General features: G+C 41.9%; 1 protein-coding gene across 7 annotated transcripts in view; it reads left to right on the top strand.

Annotated features, from left to right (window-relative positions):
* The window catches only part of UBR4 (ubiquitin protein ligase E3 component n-recognin 4), a 127,396-nt gene that overhangs the window by 47,759 nt on the left and 54,488 nt on the right, over positions 1 to 25,149 (top strand). For 2 of the 7 annotated variants that reach the window (XM_036914457.2, XM_036914455.2), the window contains exons 42-62: positions 11 to 163; positions 608 to 835; positions 1,151 to 1,308; positions 2,257 to 2,428; positions 2,698 to 2,899; positions 3,743 to 3,906; positions 4,328 to 4,544; positions 5,401 to 5,617; positions 6,360 to 6,392; positions 7,551 to 7,614; positions 8,048 to 8,182; positions 9,177 to 9,351; positions 10,027 to 10,110; positions 10,197 to 10,337; positions 11,224 to 11,345; positions 11,999 to 12,110; positions 13,882 to 14,012; positions 14,133 to 14,310; positions 14,767 to 14,871; positions 16,424 to 16,561; positions 17,391 to 17,565. In XM_036914457.2, coding sequence (XP_036770352.2) covers positions 11 to 163; positions 608 to 835; positions 1,151 to 1,308; positions 2,257 to 2,428; positions 2,698 to 2,899; positions 3,743 to 3,906; positions 4,328 to 4,544; positions 5,401 to 5,617; positions 6,360 to 6,392; positions 7,551 to 7,614; positions 8,048 to 8,182; positions 9,177 to 9,351; positions 10,027 to 10,110; positions 10,197 to 10,337; positions 11,224 to 11,345; positions 11,999 to 12,110; positions 13,882 to 14,012; positions 14,133 to 14,310; positions 14,767 to 14,871; positions 16,424 to 16,561; positions 17,391 to 17,565 — 3,104 coding nt within the window. The remainder of the gene's footprint in view (positions 1 to 10; positions 164 to 607; positions 836 to 1,150; positions 1,309 to 2,256; positions 2,429 to 2,697; positions 2,900 to 3,742; positions 3,907 to 4,327; positions 4,545 to 5,400; positions 5,618 to 6,359; positions 6,393 to 7,550; positions 7,615 to 8,047; positions 8,183 to 9,176; positions 9,352 to 10,026; positions 10,111 to 10,196; positions 10,338 to 11,223; positions 11,346 to 11,998; positions 12,111 to 13,881; positions 14,013 to 14,132; positions 14,311 to 14,766; positions 14,872 to 16,423; positions 16,562 to 17,390; positions 17,566 to 25,149) is intronic. The other 5 variants (XM_036914456.2, XM_036914458.2, XM_036914460.2 and 2 more) reach the window with 5 other exon arrangements.

The raw sequence follows: 25,149 nt of genomic DNA, 5'->3' as shown, positions 1-25,149 counted from the left end.
CCATGTGCAGGACTGCCATGTGCTGACCTTCAGTAGCTCAGGCTCCGTTTCGGATCACTTGGTCTTGCACCCCCAGCTGGCAACAGGGAACTTCATCATCAAAGCCGTGTGGTTACCTGGCTCCCAGACCGAGTTAGCGATTGTCACTGCAGACTTTGTCAAGGTACATTCCGTCTCTTTGATGATGTGGTCCTTGAATGGTTTTGCATTTAAACCCAGAATGTCTAATCTCCATTATGGCTAGCATCTTTCAGAAATTAGAAATAAAAAATCCTAACCTTTTTTACCTTTTGTTAGGTTGTCGAGCAGGAACTTTCTGTGTGTAGGTAGTATGAAATGACTGGTTCTCTCCCCACTCTACCAAGGGCATAGCTCCTATGGTATTTGTTACACAATTTGTCAATGTTTATTTCTCCCCTCTTTATTCCTTGAGGGATAATAAAAAGATACTTATTTTTATATTTTCCTTGCCAGAGACACTTACAGGTGCTTGTTGAGTGGAGAATGAATGCCCATTTCTCACCAACTGCACCTTTTTGGATTCACCTGGATAATTTGGTGATGGGACTGAAATAGATCTCCCTTTCATCTTCCTTCCTTCCTGCAGATTTATGACCTGTCTACTGATGCCTTGAGTCCAACCTTCTACTTTCTATTGCCAAGCTCAAAGATAAGAGATGTTACCTTCCTCTTCAATGAAGAGGGAAAGAACATCATTGTTATAATGTCGTCGGCTGGGTACATCTATACTCAGCTCATGGAAGAGGCCAGCAGTGCCCAGCAGGGACCCTTCTACGTCACTAACGTGCTAGAAATCAACCATGAGGACTTGAAGGTCAGAGCACATGTTGCTATTTCCCTCCGTCCCAGATTTTGTTAGCTTAGCAACTCTTCTGTTGTTCTTGTTCGTTTTTCTTTCTCTTCTGACTTTTTAACTAACAGCAAAAAGTCTTGTCCTTTAGGACTAAACTGATTCAACTCGAAATTCTTGTGCTCTCATTATCTTTTTAAGACTTACCTATTGGGATCTCATGCTTACAGCGTGAGAGCTCACAGTCATGATTTAAAACTAAGAACCAGTAAAACTGGAAGCTGGTACCCAAGGCAACACGAGAAGTTAATGCAGATGTTACCGTCTTTGTCCTGACAGGACAGTAACAGCCAAGTGGCAGGTGGTGGTGTATCCGTCTACTACTCCCACGTGTTGCAGATGTTGTTCTTCAGCTATTGTCAAGGCAAATCATTCGCAGCTACCATCAGCAGGACAACTCTGGAGGTGTTGCAGCTCTTCTCCATAAACATCAAAAGGTGGGAACGAACACTTGCTGTTGGACTCCCACGATGCCCACCCTCAACAGCAGATCTCCACCTGTGCCTCAGTACTGGTGTCAGTTTTTAATCTGGTGAAACTTACTTTTCTCCAGCAATCCTCCCCCTTTCTTCGGCACCTGGGGTTGGCAGGTTGGGCCATCTGCATGGTTTGTCCCTTACCATGGACACACCAAGCCATAAGAGGTTCGGGCCACTGTCACTCAGAAGGAAAAGCTATAGTCAAGGCAGCAAACCTGATTTTAATATGATTACTGAGTTTTGAGACAGGAACATAAGTTTTTCCTGGACAGTCATGCTGCCAAAATGCCCATTAAGTTTCCCTTGGGGTGGGGGTGGGGTTTCAGTGTACAGAACATGGTGTCAGTAGTGGGGGCATGGTTGGGTTGGGCAAGGTAGGCACTTCATTAGGTTTTCAGGTATGATCAGGTAATAGAGTTGTGGGTGAAGTAGTGAGTCTTTTATATAAGGAGGAGGAAGAAGAGATTTAGGGTTTCTTGTCTGTCATTGAAGAGCCCATATAGCACTTTCTCTTTGGCCTCTGTTTTGTGAATTATCTGGTTTGGGATGAACTAAATTGTATGCTGTTCATAATAACTTGATGTGCTTGCAGATTCTTAATAGTCCCAGTAGGTCATCAGCCTTGGACCGCTCCATGGCTTTATGCAGTTGACAACCTGTAAGCACAGAGGGCCACCTAGTCCCTCAGACAGTGGACCTAGCAGGGGAGATTCTAAACCAGGACTCCTGCTGGGGCACACATTGGGGTATTCAAGAGTAAATACATGGCTCAGAACAAAACAGACTCAGATAATTTGTGTCCCTAGCCCATACATTGCTCTGGGACTCAGGCATTTAGTGAGGATAGCCTTTGGTCCAAGAAAAGAACTGTTAGGTGGTGACTGACACCCTGTTTGTGGTTTGCAGTTCCAATGGTGGCAGTAAGTCATCGCCTGCCCTTTGCCAGTGGTCTGAGGTGATGAACCACCCTGGCTTGGTGTGTTGTGTCCAGCAAACTACAGGTGTGCCTCTGGTAGTTATGGTGAAACCAGACACTTTTCTTATCCAAGAGATTAAGACTCTTCCTGCTAAAGCAAAGGTCAGTACCCAGTTCTCCTGTCACTTGGCTGTGACCCTGGTCTGTTTTTATATGTGTGTATTATATCACTTTCCCAAGTCTTTTAATGGAGGCCTATAAAAGGGTTTTGATTTGTTTTCTCCTAGATGCCTTTTCTTTGTCACCCTTCTGCAACATCTTCCCCTCCCTGCCCCCAACCACCAGCTGACCATGAAACCTGTTACTTTTCTGCCTCGTTCTGTACGTTCTGGTCTACAGGTATGGGAACTAATACCATTCCTTTGTCCTAGATCCAAGACATGGTTGCCATTAGGCACACAGCTTGCAATGAGCAGCAGCGGACAACAATGATCTTGCTGTGTGAGGATGGCAGCCTGCGCATTTACATGGCCAACGTGGAAAATACGTCCTACTGGCTTCAACCATCCCTGCAGCCCAGCAGTGTCATCAGCATAATGAAACCTGTCCGGAGGCGCAAAACTGCTGCTATCAGTAAGGGCTGGGGGCAGGAGCAGCAGTCCTCTAGGCAGTGACTCCAAGCAGACTTGTACATGTGAGGAAGTGGTGACTGCCGCTGGCATGTTTGGTAAAGGTAGAGAATGGCCAGAGCACTGCCAGGTTCCCTGAGGCCACCCATGTTCAGTATGGCTTTCTGAGACACATATAGTTGGCAAGCACTCACTGGCTCTCCACTTTGGGCTACCAGTTGTTGGGGGCCCAGTAAAGAATAATCTCATCCTTGTTTAAGAGATTTTCCTCTGCACTTAGGGAGAATGGCTTGCCTGATGCGAAGGGCAGGACAGAACTGATGGAGGAGTAGAGCCCTTCAGTTGGTTAATTTCCCACTGAGTAGTAAAGCCCCCATTGTAGATCTCCGATAGGCAGTCTTACTCCCGACAGGATGCCCAGCAGAGTGCAAGCATGAGTTTAAGAGTGAGTGACTCTGGCTAAGCAAAGACCATTGCAGGGGTCATCCCATTACCTGAAATTTGTTCTAGGATCTGTGTTTGAGATAATGATGCAGTTCATTCTTCTGTGAATTAGTTTCTAGTGTTTATTTTAAATCGACCCACTGAGAGCCTTTAGTTAGTAACTACCCAACACTGACACCAGATTTCTTTGTCCTGCTAGGCCATGTTGTGGTTAGGATAATGACTCTTGGACAGCTAACCATGTGTAGGTGTCATACCAATGCAAACCCTGCTACCCAGAGTTTGCCTAGAAAGGTTATAGTGAGTGAGCGTGGGCTTAGTCTGGGGGCGTTCACCTGTGGACCAAGGGTGGCAGAGACCGCCCTACTGATGCGCTCTGGCAATCTGGTGCTGCTCTCCACAGCAACCCGCACGTCTAGCCAGGTGACCTTCCCCATTGACTTCTTTGAACACAACCAGCAGCTGACAGATGTGGAGTTTGGTGGTAATGACCTCTTGCAGGTCTACAATGCACAACAGATAAAGCACCGGCTGAATTCCACTGGCATGTATGTGGCCAACACCAAGGTGAGGACTGCGTCAGGCTGGGTTCAGTACCTGGGTAGGAGGACTCAGAATCAGTGTGGCTTGAGGACACATCTCCTCTTAGAATGCAAGTACGAAGTACTCACCGTCACTAATCCTTGACTCCAGTGAAATGATCCCTGGAATAAGTGAATATTGTGGCACCCATGCAGGAGGGCTCTTATCCCAGGGTTCCTGGCAGGGTGTACTGTGCAGAGGGCTGCAGGAGGGGGAGCGCTGGGGAGAAGGGAGCTGAAGGAGAGTCTGCACCCTGCCTCCATTTCCATCCTTGGAAGTAAGGAAGTCATTACTGGGGAGGTAAAAGGTCTTGTCTAGGCTTACACATGAAGATGCTATCAGAGGGAGGATTACAGATTTGCACTAAGAACTTGGAGGGTTCTCTGATGAGTGCCTTTCTCCCCAGCCTGGTGGCTTCACCATTGAGATCAGTAACAACAACAGCACGATGGTGATGACAGGCATGCGGATCCAGATTGGGACTCAGGCGATTGAACGGGCTCCATCGTACATTGAGATCTTTGGCAGAACTATGCAGCTTAACCTGAGTCGCTCACGCTGGTTTGACTTCCCCTTCACCAGAGAAGAAGCCCTGCAGGCTGATAAGAAACTGAACCTCTTCAGTGAGTCACCAGCCCCTGGCAGAGACTGTATCCTCATGACTGCTTACTTGGGGGCCACATCTCTGTCGCTCTCCAGTATTCTGGGGACCCTCTGCTCTCGCTGTCTCTGTCATCCCTGCCATCATGCAACTCTGAGCCTCATTTGAGATATAAAGGTGGCAAGGTGGCAGGAAGGAGATGTACTTGAGAATGGAGGAGTAAAGATAGGGTGAAACTCTGCATCAGTGTTCTCTTCTGCAGGGTCGGGTCAGCCTTGCTGATGGGGCTGCCTGCTAGTTCAGGCGGAGAGAAGGCAGGATTAGCATGTGAAATCACAAGGATTTCCTAAAGCACGGATGAGGGCCTCAGGTCACATGTCACTGAGAGGTGTTTAGCAATGCCTTGCATTGCCATACTATTGACAATTTTAAACCCTCAGAGTACAAACCCCCAAGCCTGACAGGCTGGCCTTTTTCTCTGCCACTTTCTAGCCACCTGTCTTGCTCTTTTCCCTGGAAATACTTGCTGTTTGTAAAAGTTATGATGTCTTCTGCTGTGAACAAAGGGAGTGCTTAGTGATCCCTGGGGGCAGGCATGGGGGTACAGTGCCCTGCCAATACCAGAGGATCCCTGCAGTGATGTGCAGGGACTGTTCTTTTGAGTAGTAGACTTCATACTTTTGGTCATTGGAACTTTCTGTACACATCCGTCATCTCTGTAAGATGAAGTGCTGCTGAAGTCTCACAGGTAAAGTTCCTCAGTGACTATAAAATTGATGTGTCTTGTCATTTTGCCCAGACTAGTTTGGCCTTTGCTTTGGAGACAGTGGTGGTAGCCCGTTAGAGAATGCGTTTCCTAAGGGCTTCTCTTACTGCAGTTGGTGCCTCAGTGGATCCAGCAGGTGTCACCATGATTGATGCTGTGAAGATTTATGGCAAGACTAAGGAGCAGTTTGGCTGGCCAGATGAGCCCCCAGAAGAATTCCCCTCTGCCTCCATCAGCAACATCTGTCCTTCAAACCTGAACCAGAGCAATGGCACTGGAGACAGCGACTCAGCTGTCCCTGCTACCACCAGTGGAACTGTCCTGGAGAGGTACCGGCACTGGCAGGCCTTGGCTTCACTTGCAAGATTTGTCATTCTCCCTGCAGAACCCCTGTCTTGGGAGAGTCAGCCTCTAATAACTGCCCCAAGTCTACCCTGTGATTTTCAAGTTTTAACACAACTCCTTGACACTCGGGGTCTCCTTAGAGTGCAGATGAAGCCTGAAAGTGTACTCAAGAGGCGTCTGACTCCTGTCTGCCTGGTGCCTTCTGTGCCTTCTCTTGGTGTTCAGGGGCTGCTGACTACATGCTTCAGCCAGTGTTATAGATTAGGAACCAGTCTTGCTGAAATTATAGGGAAAAGTCTTCCCTTTCATTCTGATTTTATCGGCTCATCTTTCTCTGTAGCGGCTCCTTATGTGGTAATTACACTGTGGGCAAGAGGCTGTCTGCTACAGCTTGTAGCAGAATCCAGAGCCTCCCAAGCCTCCCTCCAGTGGCCTTCTTAAGCATTGCGCTTGGCTTCTCTGTGCTAGGTAGGTAGCTGCTGGTTTGCCGTGGTAGATGAAGTAACTCATGATGGAAGATTTTGAGTTTCTTACATTGTAGTTGTAAGAATAGCCTGGCTTGGAACCACTGCCTTCCACCAGCAGCCTCCCCTGGACCTCTCCCTTTTCTCTCTTCCTCTTTCTTTATTCCCCCTACCCTATTCTTAAATTGTTTGCTTAAGATGTGTTTCCAGGTTCTCTGAGCTTCACATTTTTTTCCTTTTTTTTCTTTGCTTCTTCCCCAAGTTCTGAAACTGAGTCCCTAACCAAGCTGGACCGGTTAGTATGCCCTCTTTCTTTTCTCTGCACGAGTGAGTGTGTGTCAGAGAGCAGTGTAACCAGTGGTGTGGCTTCTCATTGATTCTGCTTCTGTGGAAGAGTCCCCTGCCTCTTTCTGCTCTGGTCACTGCATGGCTGCAGAGCTATCCCACGTACAAGTGTAGTAAGCAGGGGTGGTGTGTGCTCGCTTGCTGTTGGCCGCTTCTGATTCTCTTGGCTTGCTCCTCCTTACCCCATTCCTTTTGACTCCCTCTCCACAGTGGATGAGAAAGGGGTGGGTGGGGGTGGGGGGACAGTGGAAGGGTCTTACCATCTGAAAAGCCACTGAAGAGCTTGTTCTGTCCAACTTTGTTAGAAGCCTCAGGTCCCTCCTCCCTAGCTCTTGATTGCCCTTCTCTACCATTTGACCTTTTTCTCCACAGCTACCTTCTCTGTACTTTCCCCCCTCTGTCCAGAGCTTGAACTACCAGGATGTAATCTTTTTACTATGCCACATTAAACTCACAGGAGTAGGTCCTGGGGTGCATTTTACTTGGTGCCCTTCAATAGTTGGGTCCCCTGTTCCTTTCCTAAGAGGAAACTGCTGTTTCCCAAAGATGCTTTGCAAGTACCCTTAGAATGTTGGCAATTGGCATACTCCTGAAAATACAGTTTGTTCTCTTTCCCATATTTAGGGTCTCACAGGAAGTGCCTTTGTGCATTTTCTTGGAGGTGTAAGTAAAATACAACCTTAACATCCCAGTATAAGAAGATAGCTTTAACCTTTCCCTTTGTGCCTCCCCTTGCCTGCTGATCTGTGGGCACCTGCGCTTCGGGTCCCATTGCATCAAGACTATTAAGCCCATCTCAGTGATCCCTGCCACAGGCAACAGAAGGAAGCGCACTTATCCTCTTTGAGGAAGAAAAGCCCTGTCTTTGAATTATGGATTATGAACATGGCCTCAGGTTGATCTCCAAGTAGGAGCCAGGTTTCTTCTGGCCTGTAACACAAGGAAGCGATATGCATGGTGCCTGTGGCAGGTCTTATTGGCTTTGATTTTGTATTTGGCATTCAATAGCTGTCCCCAAGGTCCTCATGACTATAGTTTGCACAGGCTAAAGCCCAAGGTGGAGAGAAGGGTTGTCGCTGTGCTCAGGCCAGCTTTCCTGTCTCCCTAGGCTGGTCGTGAGTTCTTTAGAAGCCTTGGAAAGCTGCTTTGCTGTTGGCCCAATCATCGAGAAGGCAAGTTACTTTTTCAAAGCACATGGGAGATTTCTGAAGAGGCAGAAAGTCAGTGGAGCTGTCAGAGACCCTGAGGTTGCAGCTAAAGAACATTTACAGCATAATCTTAATTGGCAAAGAGGCTGCAGAGGCATCTTCGGCCTAAGGCCTATGTCCTACTTTTGGGGAACCCATCATGAGAGTGTTCCATAGAATGGGATGAGTGCCAATTAAAAATACCCTGCTGGGGGAGTCATGAACTTGCATTCAGTTTTTGTACTTGTATTGTGGGAGGATCATAATTACTGAAATTTTTTGTGTCACTTTTTGCGGTCCCTGGAGCTTAACCTAGCCCTGATGGCCTAGTTGGGAGGAAGAGGAGGGCAGAGTGTAGACGGTTCATTCTGCATGGACTTGGCGGAGTCAGTGATGATCCTGCTGTCTTCTGCCTCAGGAGAGAAACAAGAACGCTGCACAGGAGCTGGCCACTCTGCTGCTGTCCCTGCCAGCGCCCACCAGTGTCCAGCAGCAGTCCAAGAGCCTTCTGGCCAGCCTGCACACCAGCCGCTCGGCCTACCACAGCCACAAGGTAATCGTTCCTCTCTGGAATGCCTTCCGTAGAAGGGTAGGTGTGGTGCTGACAGGGAATTAAGGGAGTTGGCTTTTTGTACATGAAACAAGGGCGTAGTGAAGGAAGGTACGGAAAGGGTAACGTGGAGATTATGCCCACACACAGGTGAAATTTCCTCCTGAGAAATTAATGAATATCCCTCAGAACTGAAAACAAGTTTGATCAATGGGTCACTTGTTTGCATTTATTTTTTCTGTCACTCAGGATCAGCAAGATTTAAGAAAGAGAAGGAGAGACATTTGAGTGTGAGTGGCTTCTCTATAAAGAGGGCAGGAAGATGAGAAATGTCACTGAGGAGATGGGGACCACTTGGTGTTTCCATTCCCGCAGCTGCGGCACAACCCTGAATTCGGTGTACTTGCTTGTGGTTGTCAGAGACTGAGTGGGGAAGCCTGGGGGAGGGTCTTACCTATAAATGTGAGTACCTGCCGAAGGCAGTAAGGCCAGTTTCCATCAAGGAAAAAGTTGAGATCCCTGAGAAAGAAGCCAGCCTTGGTTAGCTTTTGTGCCTCCAACCCAGAGAGTAGAAACTGAGAATTGTGAGTTTAACCTGCTGAGATTCTCAAGGAAAGGCAATTGGAAATATAATATTTGGAAATAGAATATATATATTGAAAAATATAATAATTGGAAATACAATATTTCCTACTGTAGGAAAGAGATCTGGGATGTTGTAGTTCTGGAGAATTGGGTGGTTTCTGATACTGGTTTTTTGGCTTTTGGGGTAATTTTTTGTTTGGTGGGGTTTTTTTGGTGCCTTGAATATTTTGTGTTTTAAGAAGTTTACCTGTACTGGTCTGCTTTAAAGATTTGTTCCAGGTAGTTGGGGGAAATTAGCCTGCTCTCTTGAGAGAAGGTGGCCATCCTGACAGTCTGCCAGCTCTTCTCCCCACTTTGCTTTAATACCCAGCTCTTTGCTTTTGGTTCATCTTCTGTGATCCTTTTGGTACAGGATCAGGCCCTGCTGAGCAAAGCTGTGCAGTGTCTCAACACATCCAGCAAGGAAGGCAAGGATTTGGACCCTGAGGTCTTCCAGAGGCTGGTGATCACAGCTCGCTCCATTGCCATCATGCGTCCTAACAACCTGGTCCACTTTACGGAGTCAAAGCTGCCCCAGATGGAAACAGGTGAACTTGGCCTATATGGCGGTGGTCCTGAAATCTCATTAAACCTTCTATACCCTCTCATTCTCTTCTTGTTCTGGCCTCTCACTGACTAGACAGAGATTTTTACTCTCTAGTCTTTATACTTTGTAGGGCTTTTGCCCTTAGGATTGTACCATTTTAAGTAACTGATACCCTTTCTGATGCTTAACCCCTTGGATTATTCTTGAATTTGTTTAGTGCTCTGGATGTCATACAATCTGTCTCTGAAGTTACTGCCTCTTAGGATATTCAGGGAAGAGTTAAGCGTGGCCCTGGTTGCTTTAAAGTAATAGGGCCATATCTTTTGCTTTTGTGCTATTCTTTTGCCAGCATTTTATTAATATATGTAGTAGCCTTTCTCTGCTCTATTCTGTTTTTCATGTTGGCTGGGTACCAAACTTTGTGCCTTGTCAAATACAGTTTATTTGATGGCTTTTAATTCTCTGTTATTTACATGTTCCCATATCCTGTCATCATCCTGTTCTTCCTTCTAATACTGTAATCCAGGAATTGTTCCAGAAAATCTCAGATGTTCCTCTAATTCTTAGAAGTTGCACATTTGGACCTGAGATCTCTGAATCTTCTGTAAAGATCCTGAATGCTGCCCCTTCTACTTAATTCTAACATACAATGTTTTCTGTGATGTTCCTTTCCCAGACTGTTTTTTTCCTAGATGTGCCTGCTGGAGTCTAGGGATAGTTGGCATATTGATTGGGGCCCCACTTGAAACTCCCTCCCCAGGCAAGCTTCCTTGACCTGAGTTAACCTTAAAACAAATTAAATTCCATCTCAGATTTGCTGTTGTTAATACTTTTCTCTGTCCTCAGAAGGAGTGGATGAGGGGAGAGAACCCCAGAAGCAGCTGGAAGGAGATTGCTGTAGTTTCATCACCCAGCTGGTGAGCCACTTCTGGAAACTCCATGCGTCCAAACCCAAGAATGCCTTTTTGGCACCTGCCTGCCTGCCAGGTATCATATTAAAAGGGATACTAGAAGCCTGATTTAAGTTCTGTCTTTGAACCCTTAGCTTTCATTCTTCATTATCAATTTCTTCCAGAATTAATAGGTAGGAAATAGAAGTCTTTGAGGTCAATGCATTGTTCCCGATACAGGAATTTATCAGTGTGGAGAGAAGTAGATTTTTTTGTACTATATCTCTTCATATGGGGTTGAGTATTTCACATAAACAGGCACTTTTGTGGGTGTGTGCACACGTGTACGTGCTTGTTGGCGCACATTTCCTTAGTGGTGTTTATAATTATTTTTAAAACATCTTTGAGCTTGATCAAAGCCAGTTGAAAAGGTAAAAAAACACCAGCCTTGAGAATTGCTTTATTTCCAAGCTGTTGATGTCTTTGGCCTCCAACTTCTCACACTATCCAAAGTTTAAGTGGGAAAGTAAGGATCTGAATAGCAGTCAGGCAAAGAAGAATGACTCCTGGTGCTCATTTGTGTTTGGGGGTTGCTTGGACAGTAGGGTTCAGAGGCATGTCAGGGTCATGTGTCATGGTTATTATCACCTAAGGTTTGAGGATAGTTGGGAATGTCTGTAATCTGTTCATCTCTTCTCTGCCCTGTCTTTTTATCCATAAGGAGTAGACAACTAACTTCTGTGATATAGGATATCTGGAAAGGCTTTTGAGGACAGCTTGGGAGATCAGAACACTATTAATAAAACAAATTACAATTAATGCTGGCAGTTTACATTTTGTGTATGTGTTTTATTTGTTTTGCTGTATGTGTGCTTGTCATTGTTTGTTAGCTTGATCTTTATGTGGTAAAAAAGGATTTGCACTTTTTGTCTTAGATTCTCAAGGAGTCCGAAGTCTTTCCTCCATATTTTTCTTCTCTTTAGGCCTAACTCATATTGAAGCTACTGTCAATGCTCTGGTAGACATTATCCATGGCTACTGTACATGTGAACTGGACTGTATTAATACAGCAGCCAGAATCTACATGCAGATGCTCTTGTGTCCTGTACGTATTATTACAACCCCAGGTAACCCTTTTTAGCCTGGGAATGTCTGCAAAGTTTTTTTTGTAAGTTTGCTAAACTAATGAAATAAAATAGATTTAAAGAAAGGTATAGTAGGAAGTAAGTTTTGAATATCAGTAAAAGTTTTAAGATTTTAATCATTCCAAGGAAAGAAAGACTTGAGAAGAAAGTGGACTTGTTCAGTGCTGAATCCCCAGGGAATATACTAGTGGTTGCTACATAGTGCTAAGTATTAATTAAATGAGTACGTGAATGAACATCACCAAGATGTATTTCCAATGACTCTGTTACAGAAGCTAAGTGTTAGAAGTACTGATTTCAACACAGATCTTAGATGAGCCTGATCATCTGATGAAAAGCCAAAACCCATTTGTAGAGAGCCAAAGTGACTTCAGGAGCAAATGACCTGCCTATCACCGGGAACTGAGCTATAAGAATGTAGTGAATGGGTCTTACATATGCAAGGTCAGGAAATGGGATTAACTGCTGAACTTGGTCAGCAGGGTTGCAGGGGAGAATAGGTAGGTCCTCCCCATGCACGCAAGTGATTGACTAAGAAAGGCAAGTGTTTATTATAGACGGTTTCATGAATACTATAAAACCTAAGTGTGACACTTTTCCTTTTCAACCTCAGGATCCTGCTGTGAGCTTCTCTTGTAAACAAGCTCTGATTAGAGTCCTAAGGCCCAGGAACAAGAGGAGACACGTGACATTGCCCTCCTCCCCTCGAAGCAACACTCCAATGGGTAATGTGAGGTCTGGGTTAGGCATTGAGGGGCATGGGGGTGAGGTGGGAAGGGAGGTACAGCTTAAGGATGTGCTATTCATGTTAACTGAAGTCCTGGAGACTTTTGTTTATATATCCATTTTTTTACCCAACCTTCTCCATAAAGATTTAAGGTGATGTATAAAAATGCAAATAGAAAGTAGAATAAAAACAAAGATAATCAAGGTCATGGAAAGGTAAAGAGGTTCAGTAGTAAAATCAAGCCAAGGATGCGGAAAATCTGTATCAGGAGGTCTTGCATGGCTGTTCAGTGGAGATCTTTGGCTGTAGGCTTCCTAAGAGCCATAGCAAAAATAAGAATAGCTATAAAAATCACAATGACTAAAAACCAAAAAACAGCCATTTTTCAGGAAAAATACCCTTTTCCTGGCAAAAAAGCTCTGCATTAAGGGTCCATTTTATCACCTAAGGGATAATCACCATAGTAGACTTAACCTGGAATGCATTTGATAGCAAATTTCGCTAGAGATTTCCCTCATGATACACTTAGATGCAAGTGAAGGGCATAACATGTAACATTTTAGTAAAAGCTGTTCTACAAAGTGTCTAAATATTAGCATTGTATTGCGTAACTCTGGTTACGTGGCTCAAAAGTAAATTTCCAATGAAAGTCACATACTAAATAAAAATTTTAATTAAGATTTTAAATTTTAAATTAAAATTTTCTATTAGCCACATATAATAAAAAACAAAAAAAAAATCTGAAAGTAATTTACTAGTAAATAATTTAGTCCACTATATAAAAATACTATTTCAACATGTAGTCAGTGTAAAAAATTAATGAAATATTTTGTATTCTCAAAAAAATTTTTTGTACTGTCTTCAAAATCTAGTGTGTTGTCTACACTAATGTCACATGTCAATTTGGACGACCCACATTTTAAGTGCTCAGTAGCCACATGTGGCTAGTGGCTATTCTATGGTACAGTGCAGGTCTAGAGGAATGTATGCAATTTCACGATCTTCAGACAGTCTTCCTTGAATATGATTTGTGATATGTAAGCTTTTGATGAGGTAAGCAGCAGTTTGTGCCTCTTCTCTAGTGAGAAGATAGAGTGCAGATAGTTGAGTCAATCAAGGCCATATTCACATGCTTCCATAACCCATTGAGTGGAAGCCCATGTCTCCATCTTCTTCTGAGAATTAGGAGTCTAATGTGGACTTGACCCTTATTAGAAGGTCTCTCCTGCCTGCTTCTCACAGAAGCTGTAGTGGTGTCTTCAGCTTCCATTTGATGGTTTTACGATTTAATTTCTTCTCATAATGATTATGTAGTGTGAAAAATCTCATTGAGTTGTTTTGGAAAAGTAGTGAGCTGACACTCTAAGCTGCCGTGACAGATAACAGATAAACATTTCAGTTGTATTATTTTCCCCCCTTTTGCTCAAGGTCTCCTGAGAGTTGGTGGGAGCTTGTGGGGCCTACTGGTCTTAGATTTCTCTGCTGTGTAGGAATTCCTGTGGAATCCAATGTTGTTTTTTTCCCTTCATCAGCTGGAGAACTCTTTTCCTAAGGGGGGCAAGCTGTCACTGCCAGCTCCATCTTCCCAGATCCTGCTAGGTCCAGGAAGCAAGGGAACAGGCCAGGCATAGTAGTACCTACAGTTTACCACTAAAGCACAGGATGCTAGCTGTAGCTCACCTTGGGTTTGTATTGCTTCATGACTTACCACACCACATGCCAATGGAGGAAAGAAGCACCTTCACGTGACTGGGGTTTCTTTCACTTAGGAGACAAGGATGATGATGATGATGATGATGCAGATGAGAAAATGCAGTCGTCAGGGATCCCGAATGGTGGTCATATCCGTCAGGAAAGCCAGGAACAGAGTGAGGTGGACCATGGAGATTTTGAGATGGTGGTGAGTCTCTGGCAGCAGGAGAGGGGAAGAGGAGCCCCAGAACTCTCCTCTAGGTCTTATTCAGTGGACTTCATAAGATACCACTTGCCACGGGATACTGACAGAGCTTTCTCTCTGCAGTCTGAGTCGATGGTCCTGGAGACAGCTGAAAATGTCAACAATGGCAACCCCTCTCCCCTGGAAGCCCTGCTGGCAGGTGCAGAGGGCTTTCCCCCCATGCTGGACATCCCGCCTGATGCAGATGACGAGACCATGGTTGAACTAGCCATTGCCCTGAGCCTGCAGCAAGACCAACAAGGTAGAAGGCAGTGCCAGGAGCAAAGCAGCCCATTAGCCTTGCAAAAGAAAGAGGGTTTGGCAGTTACTGATATCCAACTGATCAAGCTTATCCCCAGATTTGGGGAGAGGTTGATCTGGGTGAGTGCTGTTCAGAGATACAGGTGGAGAGTGAGAGAGTGTGGGATTTCAGCCTGGGAGCCTATCTCATAGGTTCAGTTAGTTTGGTCTCCTGGATTATTTCCTCTTGAATCTGTTAGATTCCTCCAGCCGGTGTCGTGCCTGAGCTGCAGGAAGCCTTCCACCATGTCTTGTCTTCCATGTGACCAGACTTGGTGGGTGGACAGCAGTGGCTGTTGATTAGCTTCTAGGCCAGAGGAGGTCACGTGCTGGTGAGCTCAGAGTCTTGGGCAGCAGGTGGCAGCGCGCTGCGGGCGGGTGTGGCGGGCGTGGGGCTCACTCTCCACTTGTTTCCCAGGCAGCAGCAGCAGTGCACTGGGCCTGCAGAGCCTGGGGCTGTCCGGCCAGGCGCCCAGCTCTTCCTCTCTGGACGCAGGGACCCTCTCTGACACCACAGCATCAGGTAACTGTCCACAGCAGGGAGCTCGGCACGGGGCCAGGACCCGCAGCCTCGTTCTCAGTGCTGTGGGAGTGTCATGGGCAGCTGCTTTGACAGGCCATTCCGGACTTCCTGCTTCTGCCTTTGCTTGAGGAACACCGGGTTGGAAGGCAGTGATGCGCTGGGCAAAGGTGCTCATGGCTCCGCTTCCTTTCAGTTTGCATGCTGCCTGGCTTCAGCTGATTCCCCCAGGAAGGCTGAGAGAACAGTTTGCAGGTTGAACAGCTTTAGGGCTTAAGTTACAGTTTTTAGGGTTCTTCACCAGCATTTTCAGTTTTAGACAATATTAAAAGGGAGACGAGAAATAGAACTCATACCCTGTAACTTTTTTCTCTTCATTTGCAAATAAAAGTGAAGCTGCAAGAAGCTGATTTCTGCTTCAGGTCAGTGTGGCAAACATCAGGGATCTGTGAGCTTGGGAGGTAGGGATTTTGTGGACAATGAAAGTGTATGAGAGCTCTTCAGACCTCGTTTTGTTCTTACTTTCAGCCTCTTTCCTAATCTGATAAAAAAAAATTTCCTAAGTATGGAGTTGAACCAAATAGAGGAGGATGGAAAACCTGAATAATTAATTCATTGGAAAATTAACCCTGGGTAGCTTAAGGGTTGATTTATTATTTCTCAGACTGATGCTTCCCTGTATTTTTTCCTTCTCTTCCTTAAGTTTGTTGTTCTTCACTACCTGCCTCTCCCCGCCCCTCCACCCCCATCCTTGGGAGTGTTACCCTGGATAGATAAGAAAGGGAGAAATTGGCTGTCCCCTCTTACCTGCTTCCATGGCTTGTTGCTTTTCTCAGTCCCTTTCGTTGCCTTCATTGCAGGCTTGGGGGCTGCTGTCGTGCTGTGCCAGGTGTTTCCCCACTGTGCTCACTGGCTGTCTTGGCTGTCCTCCCCATGTATCTCATCCAGCATTTTCCTCCTGTCTCAGCTCAGCCCTGATCCTGGATGCTGTGGCTGTCTCTGGGGAATTTCCTTGCTTCATTATTAGCATCTGATGAGGATGATTAGGAGGTGTGAAATTTCCCAGTGAGCTTACCACTGGACCACCTGATTACAAAAACAAGCAAACAGGGTTGATTCAGGAGCTCATGATACGAGATTTCCAAACATAAGCACAAATTGATTACAAAACAAATCTCTCTAAAATTCAGCGTGCCATGCCTTGAATGGTGATGGCTAGTTTCTGATCTCAGCAAGTGTCAGTACCACCTAGACAATGGTGACCATAAAGTATTTTAGCTAGAAAACAAACTGTCCTTGTCACAGATTCTGTGGAATCTGCACTGTTCTATTTGACACATAACAGTGAAGGAAATGCCCAGTGAACTGGGTTTTCACTTCTAAGTACTGTTTGTAGTGTTTGCTGCTGTTAGTGATTAACCAACAAAGCCAGTCTTTCCCTTTTTTCTTTGATCACAGGATATATAAACTACATTGCGTCCTCTGCAGTATGTGGTTTGATGCTTTCGCCCCAAGGAGGGGTTTTTACCTGTAACAGCTCTCCTTACTCTCTCAGCTCCAGCCTCAGATGACGAGGGCAGTACCGCAGCAACTGATGGCTCCACCCTTCGGACCTCCCCTGCTGACCACGGTGGGAGCGTGGGCTCGGAGAGCGGGGGAAGTGCAGTGGACTCTGTGGCTGGCGAGCACAGTGGTAATGTGATGGGGTCCTGATTCTCCTTAGAGGGTGGGGCAAAGTAGGAATGCCTTCCTGGGTCCTGGGATTGGTTTCAGCAAAGGGATGTTTTGGGGACTCATTGAAAGCCTTGTGAAACTCATTCGACCTTAACCCTGGAGTTTCAGATGTTCAGTGGTAATAGCTTAAGTTTAATGAGGTTAATAGTGAAATATTTTACAGGTGGCTTTAATTATCTATTAGTGGTAGAAAGTAATGACATGTATAATTCCAAATCATGATTAATCTAAAAAAATTATGGTATGGCTTTGAAATCCATCATACTGTAGTTTTGCTCCGTCTTTTGGGGGAAGCTATTTTGGGCAATTCTGTTGTTACTGATCTGATGTGTTAACATAGCAAGCCATTTTCCGAGTATACCAGCTGGTATGGTGGAGCTCTAGAATGAGGAAGCATTGGCAAAGTCATTTTGATTTAATCTTGTAAAACAGTTTGTGGTCAAAAGTTGGATATGAAAATTTTATGTGGAAGAAATTGAGTAGCTGATAATCACCAGTTTTGCAAATCAGTGCACTTTTTCTCTGGAGTATGCAATGGAAGTTTATCAGCAGCAATTGAGATTGTCCTTGCAGATGGATCTTAAATGCTGTAGAAGGATAAATGCCTGCCCTGGTAGTCATATAGCATAGTGCTATGGGGCAGAGTTGAGATTTTAGTCCTTATTTAGCTTCACACAGAAAAACAAAATTTCTAAAGCTACCAGTCATCTTTTACCTATGCTGACTTTAGAATGCACTGGATTCCATTGTGCTTTGGGAGTTGATTTGGGCTTCATGTTTCCCTCTAGTATCTGGCCGGAGCAGTGCTTATGGGGATGCCACTGTGGAGGGCCATCCGGCTGGACCAGGAAGCATCAGCTCAAGCACTGGTGCCATCAGCACCACCGCCGGACACCAGGAGGGAGATGGCTCCGAGGGAGAAGGAGAAGGCGAAGGGGAAGGAGATGTTCACACTAGCAACAGGTTAGGACTTGGTCACTTGCAGGCAAGAGACTATGGGAGAATATTTCAGGAATAGGATAACGGAACAGTTGCAGAAGGTGGAGTGGTGGTAACAGTGTATTTCTTTTGAAATATGAAAGTAATAAACTCAGGAAACAGTTAAAAATCTTATGAAGTCTTCTAGATCTGTCTTATTTGTCCTAATTAAAATGACATTAAATCAGTTGTAGATAGGATAGTTTGTTTCTTTTTTGCTTTTTTATTAAGGCCCTCTTATATCTCTTAGTAATTTTAAGGTGGTTTTTGGTTGTCGTAAAAATACGTACCTTCCGCTCACATCTTTCATTTTCATCATTACCTATAAACTCATTTTGTAGCATTCTCTTATAAACGACTTTCTAGGCTCAACAGTGATAGTTATTAAGTATATATAACTCCTTGTTCAGCATGTTTATAAGAACAGAGAAATAAGAGCAAATACTGTTTATGTTTAGAAATACCAGAGGTGTGGGGCATTTGGCAAATTGAAAGTAATCTCTAAAATCCTAATCTATCCCCCTCAAAAAAATTCTGGTGGTGTTTGGTACTGGATTGTTGGGGGTGAATATATTCTCTACTAAGAGGTGACTAGAGAAATAGAGGAGGAGAAAGAAAAATCTAAGAAAATACTTGCAATACAATGTTTGTTAAATTTGTTGAGGCCCAGTTATCACATTAGCATAGACATGCATTTTGAACTGAATGATTTCTATCAGGAAACAAGGTCACTGGAGCAGTCAGGCAGGCACCCGAGATGTTTTCAAAGGACATCAAAGAGTGTCCTATTCTCCCTGTATCCTGCTGCTTCAAAACTTAAACTCTTGCAACATATCTCTGATGAAGATGATCTTGGGCTCAGTTAACTCATACTGTTTTGTGGGGGATTGTTTTTTTAACTTCTTAATATAAAGGTGTGTTCTGCTTAATCTTTTTTTCTCTCATGTGATTTCTAGATTAATTCCATGTTTGCAGATAATGTGGTCTTTGTGAATTCTGGTTCTTTGGAATTTAAAGATACTTTAAATCTAGTCTACCTTTGCTTTTTAATCGAAACACTTAAGTTCATTTATAATTAATGTTAATTACTGATCTGAATTTTTGCCTACTGTTTTCTTTGTGTTTATTCTTCCAGTTTATGTGTTTTTTTTGCCTTTTTTGCAGCCCTGTTTTGGGTTGATTTGCTATTTTTTCATTCCTTTTTCTTTTCTTCATCTTCTCCCCCCAACTCTATAAGTTGGGAGTTCATTCACTCTGTTTCTAATCTTTTAAGTGGTTATACTAGACATTTCAACATGCATACTTACCCAGAACTAAAGTTAAATAATAGCTGTATCCTCTTTCTGAGTAATAGGAGAATGTTAGAAGACTTTGCCCCTTCTTGTCAACTTAAGCTATTATTTTTTTGTTTTAATTCTCTTTTAAAATCAAGCTTTCAAGATACCATTGTTTTATATAGTTTATATTGTCAGTGTTCGTTTAGATTTACTCATGTTTACCACTTTTTGCATCCAGATTTCTTTGTGCAACTCAGACCTTCTACCTAGGATCATTTTCTTCTTGAAGTACATCATTTCTGTTTTCCTTTAGGAAGTTCCACTGGTTAAAAAATCTCAGATTTTGTTAGTAAGAAAATGTCTTTATTTAGCTTATATTTGTGGATGTGTTTTTGATGGGGATACAATTTTGTGTTGGCAGTTTTTCCCTTCCAGAATTGAAAATGATATGCATTGTTAGTACCATTAAGACATCACTGGCTTTTATAACTGTTGCTCCTTTGAAAATAATGTCCATACTGCTGCTTTTAAGATCCTTATTTTACTGTTTTTTGTAGTTTTACTAGACTATGTCTAGTGTGGATTTCTTTACATTTGTACTGATTTGTGGTTTTTGGGAATATTGAATGTATGGGTTAGTGTCTTTTTATTAGTTTTAGAAAATTCTCATTCATTAATCCCATTGGATGTTGCTTTTGCATCATTTTTTGTTAATTTTCTTTTCGGGGCTGCACTCAGATGTTATTAAACCTGAACAGTTTCTTCTCTGTGTCTTTTAATATCTGTTTTCTTTCTTTGTAAAAATATTTCCCTGTACTTATTTAGTTCCTTGAGATGTATTTGTGTAACATCAAAAAACCACCAAACACATAGGTAAAAGTTCTACACTGAAAACTATAAAACCTGACAAAAATTAAAGAGGATCTAAATTAAATGAAGGGATGTACCATGTTTATGGATCGAAAGACTCATTATTGTAAAGATAACTATTGTCTTCAAATTTAAATAGATTCAATATATTCCCAGGCAGAAATCCCAGCTGGTTTTCTGTATGTGTTGAAATTGACAGACTGATACTAAAATTTATTTGGAAGAGTAAATGACTGAGATTAGCCAAGTGACTGAAGAAAACCTACAAAGTTCAAGGACTTTGTACAACTGTAGGGTATTATAAAGCTTTGATATGTAATCCAGTGGGATAGTGATGCAAGGATAGACAAATAGATTAATATAACATACTAGAGTTGACTAGAGTTGATCCATACATGTATGATCACCTGTTTAGTGACAAAGGTGACTCTCCTATCAAAGTAGAGGAAAGGATGGTCTGTTCAGTAAATGGCAACGGGTTACTTGGAAGCTCATATAGAATAAAATGAATCTTCACATGATCATAATCACTAAAATCAATTGAACTCTAGATTTAAGTGTAAAAGATAACACCTCATAGATTTTAGAAGACAAAACATCTTTATAACTTGATGTTGGCAAATATATCTTAGGACATAAAAGATACCTTAGGCAAAGGAAACAAATGTGTAAAATATAACTATATTCTCAACAACTCTTCCTGTTTTTTCTTTTCTCAGTGTCAAGATTTGAATCAGCTAATTGTTCTTATAGGCTCCTGAGTGGGGAAAGAGTGGTTAGGGGTCTGTTGTATATTTCTAGTCACTTTTAAGCTGAGGGTGTAGTCTTCTGTGGTTCTTCATGAAGTTCTCATAGAAAACCCTCTCCACTTGAGGCAGATTCTAAGCTTTTTATGCTTCCTGTTCCAGATGCCCTGTGAGGTGCTAGCATCCAGATGCTCAAGGTGCTTTCAGAGCATCCTGACCTTAAGTTTTCAAATGCCCTGGAAATCAGTCTCAGGGCTGTGCTTATTTCCCTCTGAATCTGTGTCTTCATTCAACCTCTGGCCTAATAATTTCTTAATTGCTGGTGAGCCCATTATTTTTATTTTGACCGTGTGTGCATTAATCTTTCTCAATTTGCTTATTCTAAATATTGATAATTGTAATTGGATTAATTCTGTAGATTCAGCATCAAAATCTTGTCATCTGCAAATAATGACAGTTTAACTTTTCTCTCCAGTCTTTATGCCTTTTACTTTCCTCTTCTTGCCTTATTGCATTGGCTGGGATCTCTAGTACAGTGTTTAAAGAAGTGATGATGGTGGCCATCCTTATATCATTCCCAAACACAGGGAAAAGGTTCTCAGTATTTTTACCATCAAGTATGATAGCTGGAGGGTTTTTTATGGATATTCTTTATCAGATTAATGAAGTTCTGTACCTAGTTTTCTGGGATATTTTTATCTTGAATGAGTTTTAAAGCTTTCCAGTTACTTTTGTTGCACCTACTGAGTTAATTATATGTCTTTGTCCATTATTTAAGATTGTAAGTTACATTGATTGATTTTTCTGTTATTAACCTTGTAGGGACTCTTGATTGTGATGTCATATATATATATATTTAAAGTGATTTCTAGTCTTCTTTTAGTTTCACGTATACAGTACAGTGGTTCAGCAGTTACCCATATTATTAAAGCCTCACCCCATTAGTACAGCTACTGTCTCCATGCTGTACTACTATACCCATTGCCAACCTACATTATGATTAAGAATTTTTGTGCCCCTGTATCCCTTCCTCTTCCCCTCCCCCATGGTAACCACTAGTCCCTTCTCAGTATTTACGAATCTACTGCTATTTTGTTACTTCTGTTTGCTTTGTTTTTATATTCCACAAATAAATGAAATCATATGGTGTTTGTTTCTCCCCTGGGCTTATTTCACAAAGCTAATACTCTCTAGATCCATTCATGTGTAGCAAAGGGCAGGATTTCTTTCCTTTTCATGGCTGAATAATATTCCATTGTGTTTGTGTGTGTGTGTGTGTGTGTGTGTGTGTGTGTATATATATATATATATATATATACACACTGCAACTTCTTTATCCATTCATCTCTTGATGGACACTTGGTTTGCTTCCATATCTTGGCTATTGTAAATAAATGCAGCAGGGGTGCATGTGTCTTTTCAGATCAGGGGTTTTGTTTTCTTCAGGTAAATTCCTGGAAGTGGAATTACTAGGTCAAATGGCATTTCTATTTTTAGTTTTTTTGAGGAACCTCCATACTTCTTTCCACAGTGTCTGCACCAATCAACATTCCCAACAACAGTACAGGAGGGTTCCCTTTTCTCCACATCCTCGCAAACACTTGTTATTTCTTGTCTTTTGGATAGTGGCCATTCTGACTGGTGTGAGGTGATATATCATTGTGGTTTTGATTTTCATTTCGCTGATTAGCAGTGTGGAGCATCTTTTTGTGTGCCTGTTGGTCATCTGTATTTCTTCTTTGGAGAAATGTCTGTTCAGGTCCTCTATCCATTTTTAAATTGGGTTTTTTTTTGGTGTTGAGGCATATGAACTCTTTATATATTTTGGGTGCTAACCTCGTATCAAATAAATCATTTATAAATATATTCTCCCATCCTGTAGGTTGCCTTTTTGTTCTGTTGTTGGTGTCCTTTGCTGTACAGAAGATTTTTAGTTTGATGTAATCCCACTTGTTCATTTTTTATTTTGTTTCCTTTGCCTGAGGAGATGTGTCCAGGAAAATATTGCTCATATTTATGTTCAAGGGATTTTTGCTGGTGTTTCTGAGAGTCTTGACGGTTTCATGACTTACATTCAAATCTTTGATCCATTTTGAATCTACTTTTGTATATGGAGTTAGGCAGTAATCTAGCTTCATTTTCTTGCATGTAGCTGTCCAGTTTCCCAAAACCGGTTATTGAAGAGGCTGTTTTTTCCTCATTGTATATTCATGGCTCCTTTATCATATATTAATTGATCATATATGGGTGTTTATATGTGGGCTCTCTATTCATTTATCTCTATGTCTGTTCTTGTGTCAGTATCATACTGCTTTGATTACTGTAGCTTTGTAGTATAACTTGAAGTCAGGGAGTGTAATCCCCCCAGCTTTATTCTTCTTTCTCAGGTTTGCTTTTGCTGTTTGGGGTCTTTTGTGGTTCTACAAGAATTTTAGAGTGATTTGTTCTAGTTAATTGAAAAATGTTGTTGGAATTTTGATAGGAATTGGATTGAATCTGTAAATTGCTTTGGGCAGGATGGACATTTTGACAATTTTAATTCTTTCCATGAGCATGGAATAGATTTCCACTTTTTTGTGTCTTTATTTCTTTCATGAATGTCTTATAGTTTTCACAATAGAGTTTTTTCACTTCCTTGGTCAAGTTTATTCCTAGGTATTTTATTATTTTGCTTCAATTGTAAATGTTTTCCTGATTTCTCTTTCTGCTAGTTCATCGTTAGTGTATAGGAAAGCAGCAGATTTCTGTGTATTAGTTTTGTATCCTGCAACTTTGCTGAATTCAGATATTACATCTAGTAGTTTTGGAGTGGATTCTTTCGGGTTTTTTATGTACAATATCATGTCATCTGCAAACAGGGACAGTTTACCTTCTTCCTTACCAGTTTGGATGCCTTTTATCTCTTTGTGTTGTCTTATTGCTATGGCTAGGACCTCCAGTACTGTGTTGAATAAAAGTGGTGAGAGTGGACATCCTTGTCTTGTTCCTGATCTTAGAGGAAAAGCTTTCAGCTTTTCACCATTCAGTGTGATGTTAGCTGTGGGCTTATCATATATGGCCTTTATTATGTTGAGGTATGTACTGGCTATGCCTATTTTGTTGAGAGTTTTTATCATGAATGGATGTTGAATTTTGTCAAATGCTCTTTTAGCATCTATTGAGATGATTGTGTGGTTTTTATCCTTTTTGTTAATGTGTAGATATTAATTGATTTACAGATATTGTATGTCCTTGCATCCCTGGAATAAATTTCACTTGGTCATGATGGATGATCCTTTTGATGAATTTGGTTTGCTAGTATTTTGTTGATGATTTTTGCATCTGTGTTCATCAGGGATATTGGTTTGTAATTTTCTTTGAGTGTCTGCCTGGTTTTGGTGTTAGAGTGATACTGGCCTTGTAGAATGAGTTTGGAAGTATTCCCTTCTCTTCTACTTTTTGGAAAACTTTAAGAAGGATGGGTATTAGCTCTTCTTTAAATGTTTGGTAGAATTAATCTATGAAGCCATCAGATCCTGGGATTTTGTTTTTTGGAAATTTTTTGATTACCAATTCAGTTTCATTGATGGTAATTGGTCTCTTCAGATTTTCTGTTTCAATTGTCATGTCTTATCCTCTGTATTGCTAGATTTGATTGGTTAATATTTAGGTCTGTAATTTTTCATCTTTGAAATGTCTTTGTCAGGTATTGGTATTCATGTTATTCTGTCCTCATGAAATACATGAGGACATGTTCCCCCTTTCTCTTTTTTAGAAGAGTTTGTGTAAGATTGGTACTGGTATTACTGGTATTGTTGGTCTATAAATTCTTGAGAAAATTTAGCAGTAAAGTCATCTGGCCCTGGACTTTCTTTAAAGGAAGATTTTAAATTATAGATTCATTTTTTAAATGATACAGAATTATTTCTGTTGCATCATGTGTCAGTTTTGGTATGTTGTACTTTTCAAGGAATTTGTTCATTTTATTTAAGTTGTCAACTTTATTAGCATAAAGTTCATAATATTTTCTTTATCATTCTTTTAATGTCTTTAGGCTCTGTAATGATGTACCTTTTTTCATTTTTAATATTGGGTAACCTATGTTTTTGTTGTTTTTTCAAAAGTCAGTCTTGCCCAGGAGTTAATCAACTTTATTTACAAAGAACCAACTTTTGTCTTTGATTTTTCCCTGTTGTGTGTCTGCTTTCTATTCTATTTCCACTTTACTCTTTCCTCTGCTAACTAACTTATTTTTTAAAACCTTTTTTGGGTTTAATAATCTGTTCCTTTTCTAAAGCTTCTTAAAATGGAAGCTTAAATTATTGATTTTTAAGCCTTTCATTTTAGATACATGTTTGAAATTATGTATTTTTCTCTTAAAGTTCCCTTTAAAATAAACCCTGCTTTGGCTGGAGTCACATATTGTGATATGTTGTGTTATCATTGCTGTTCAGTTCAAAATGGTTTTCTAAATTGTGTTGTAATTTAATATTTGGTCCATAGGATATTTAGACATATGTTGCTAAATTTCCAAACATTTGGGAATTTTCTAATTATTTTATTTTCTGGCATGATCTTAGTGTGGATCCAGACCCTGCTCATTTTGTTGAATTTTTCCTTCATGAGTGTGAACTCACATGTACATTCTCTAAATCTGAAGATTCTAGTCCATCACAAAGCTTGTTATATTTTATCCT

Source organism: Manis pentadactyla, chromosome 4 (genome assembly GCF_030020395.1).
Source record: "Manis pentadactyla isolate mManPen7 chromosome 4, mManPen7.hap1, whole genome shotgun sequence".
In the NCBI taxonomy this organism is placed as follows: Eukaryota; Metazoa; Chordata; class Mammalia; order Pholidota; family Manidae; genus Manis; species Manis pentadactyla.
The sequence above is the reverse complement of the archived record's forward strand: the minus strand, read 5'-3'. Positions and strand labels throughout refer to the sequence as shown.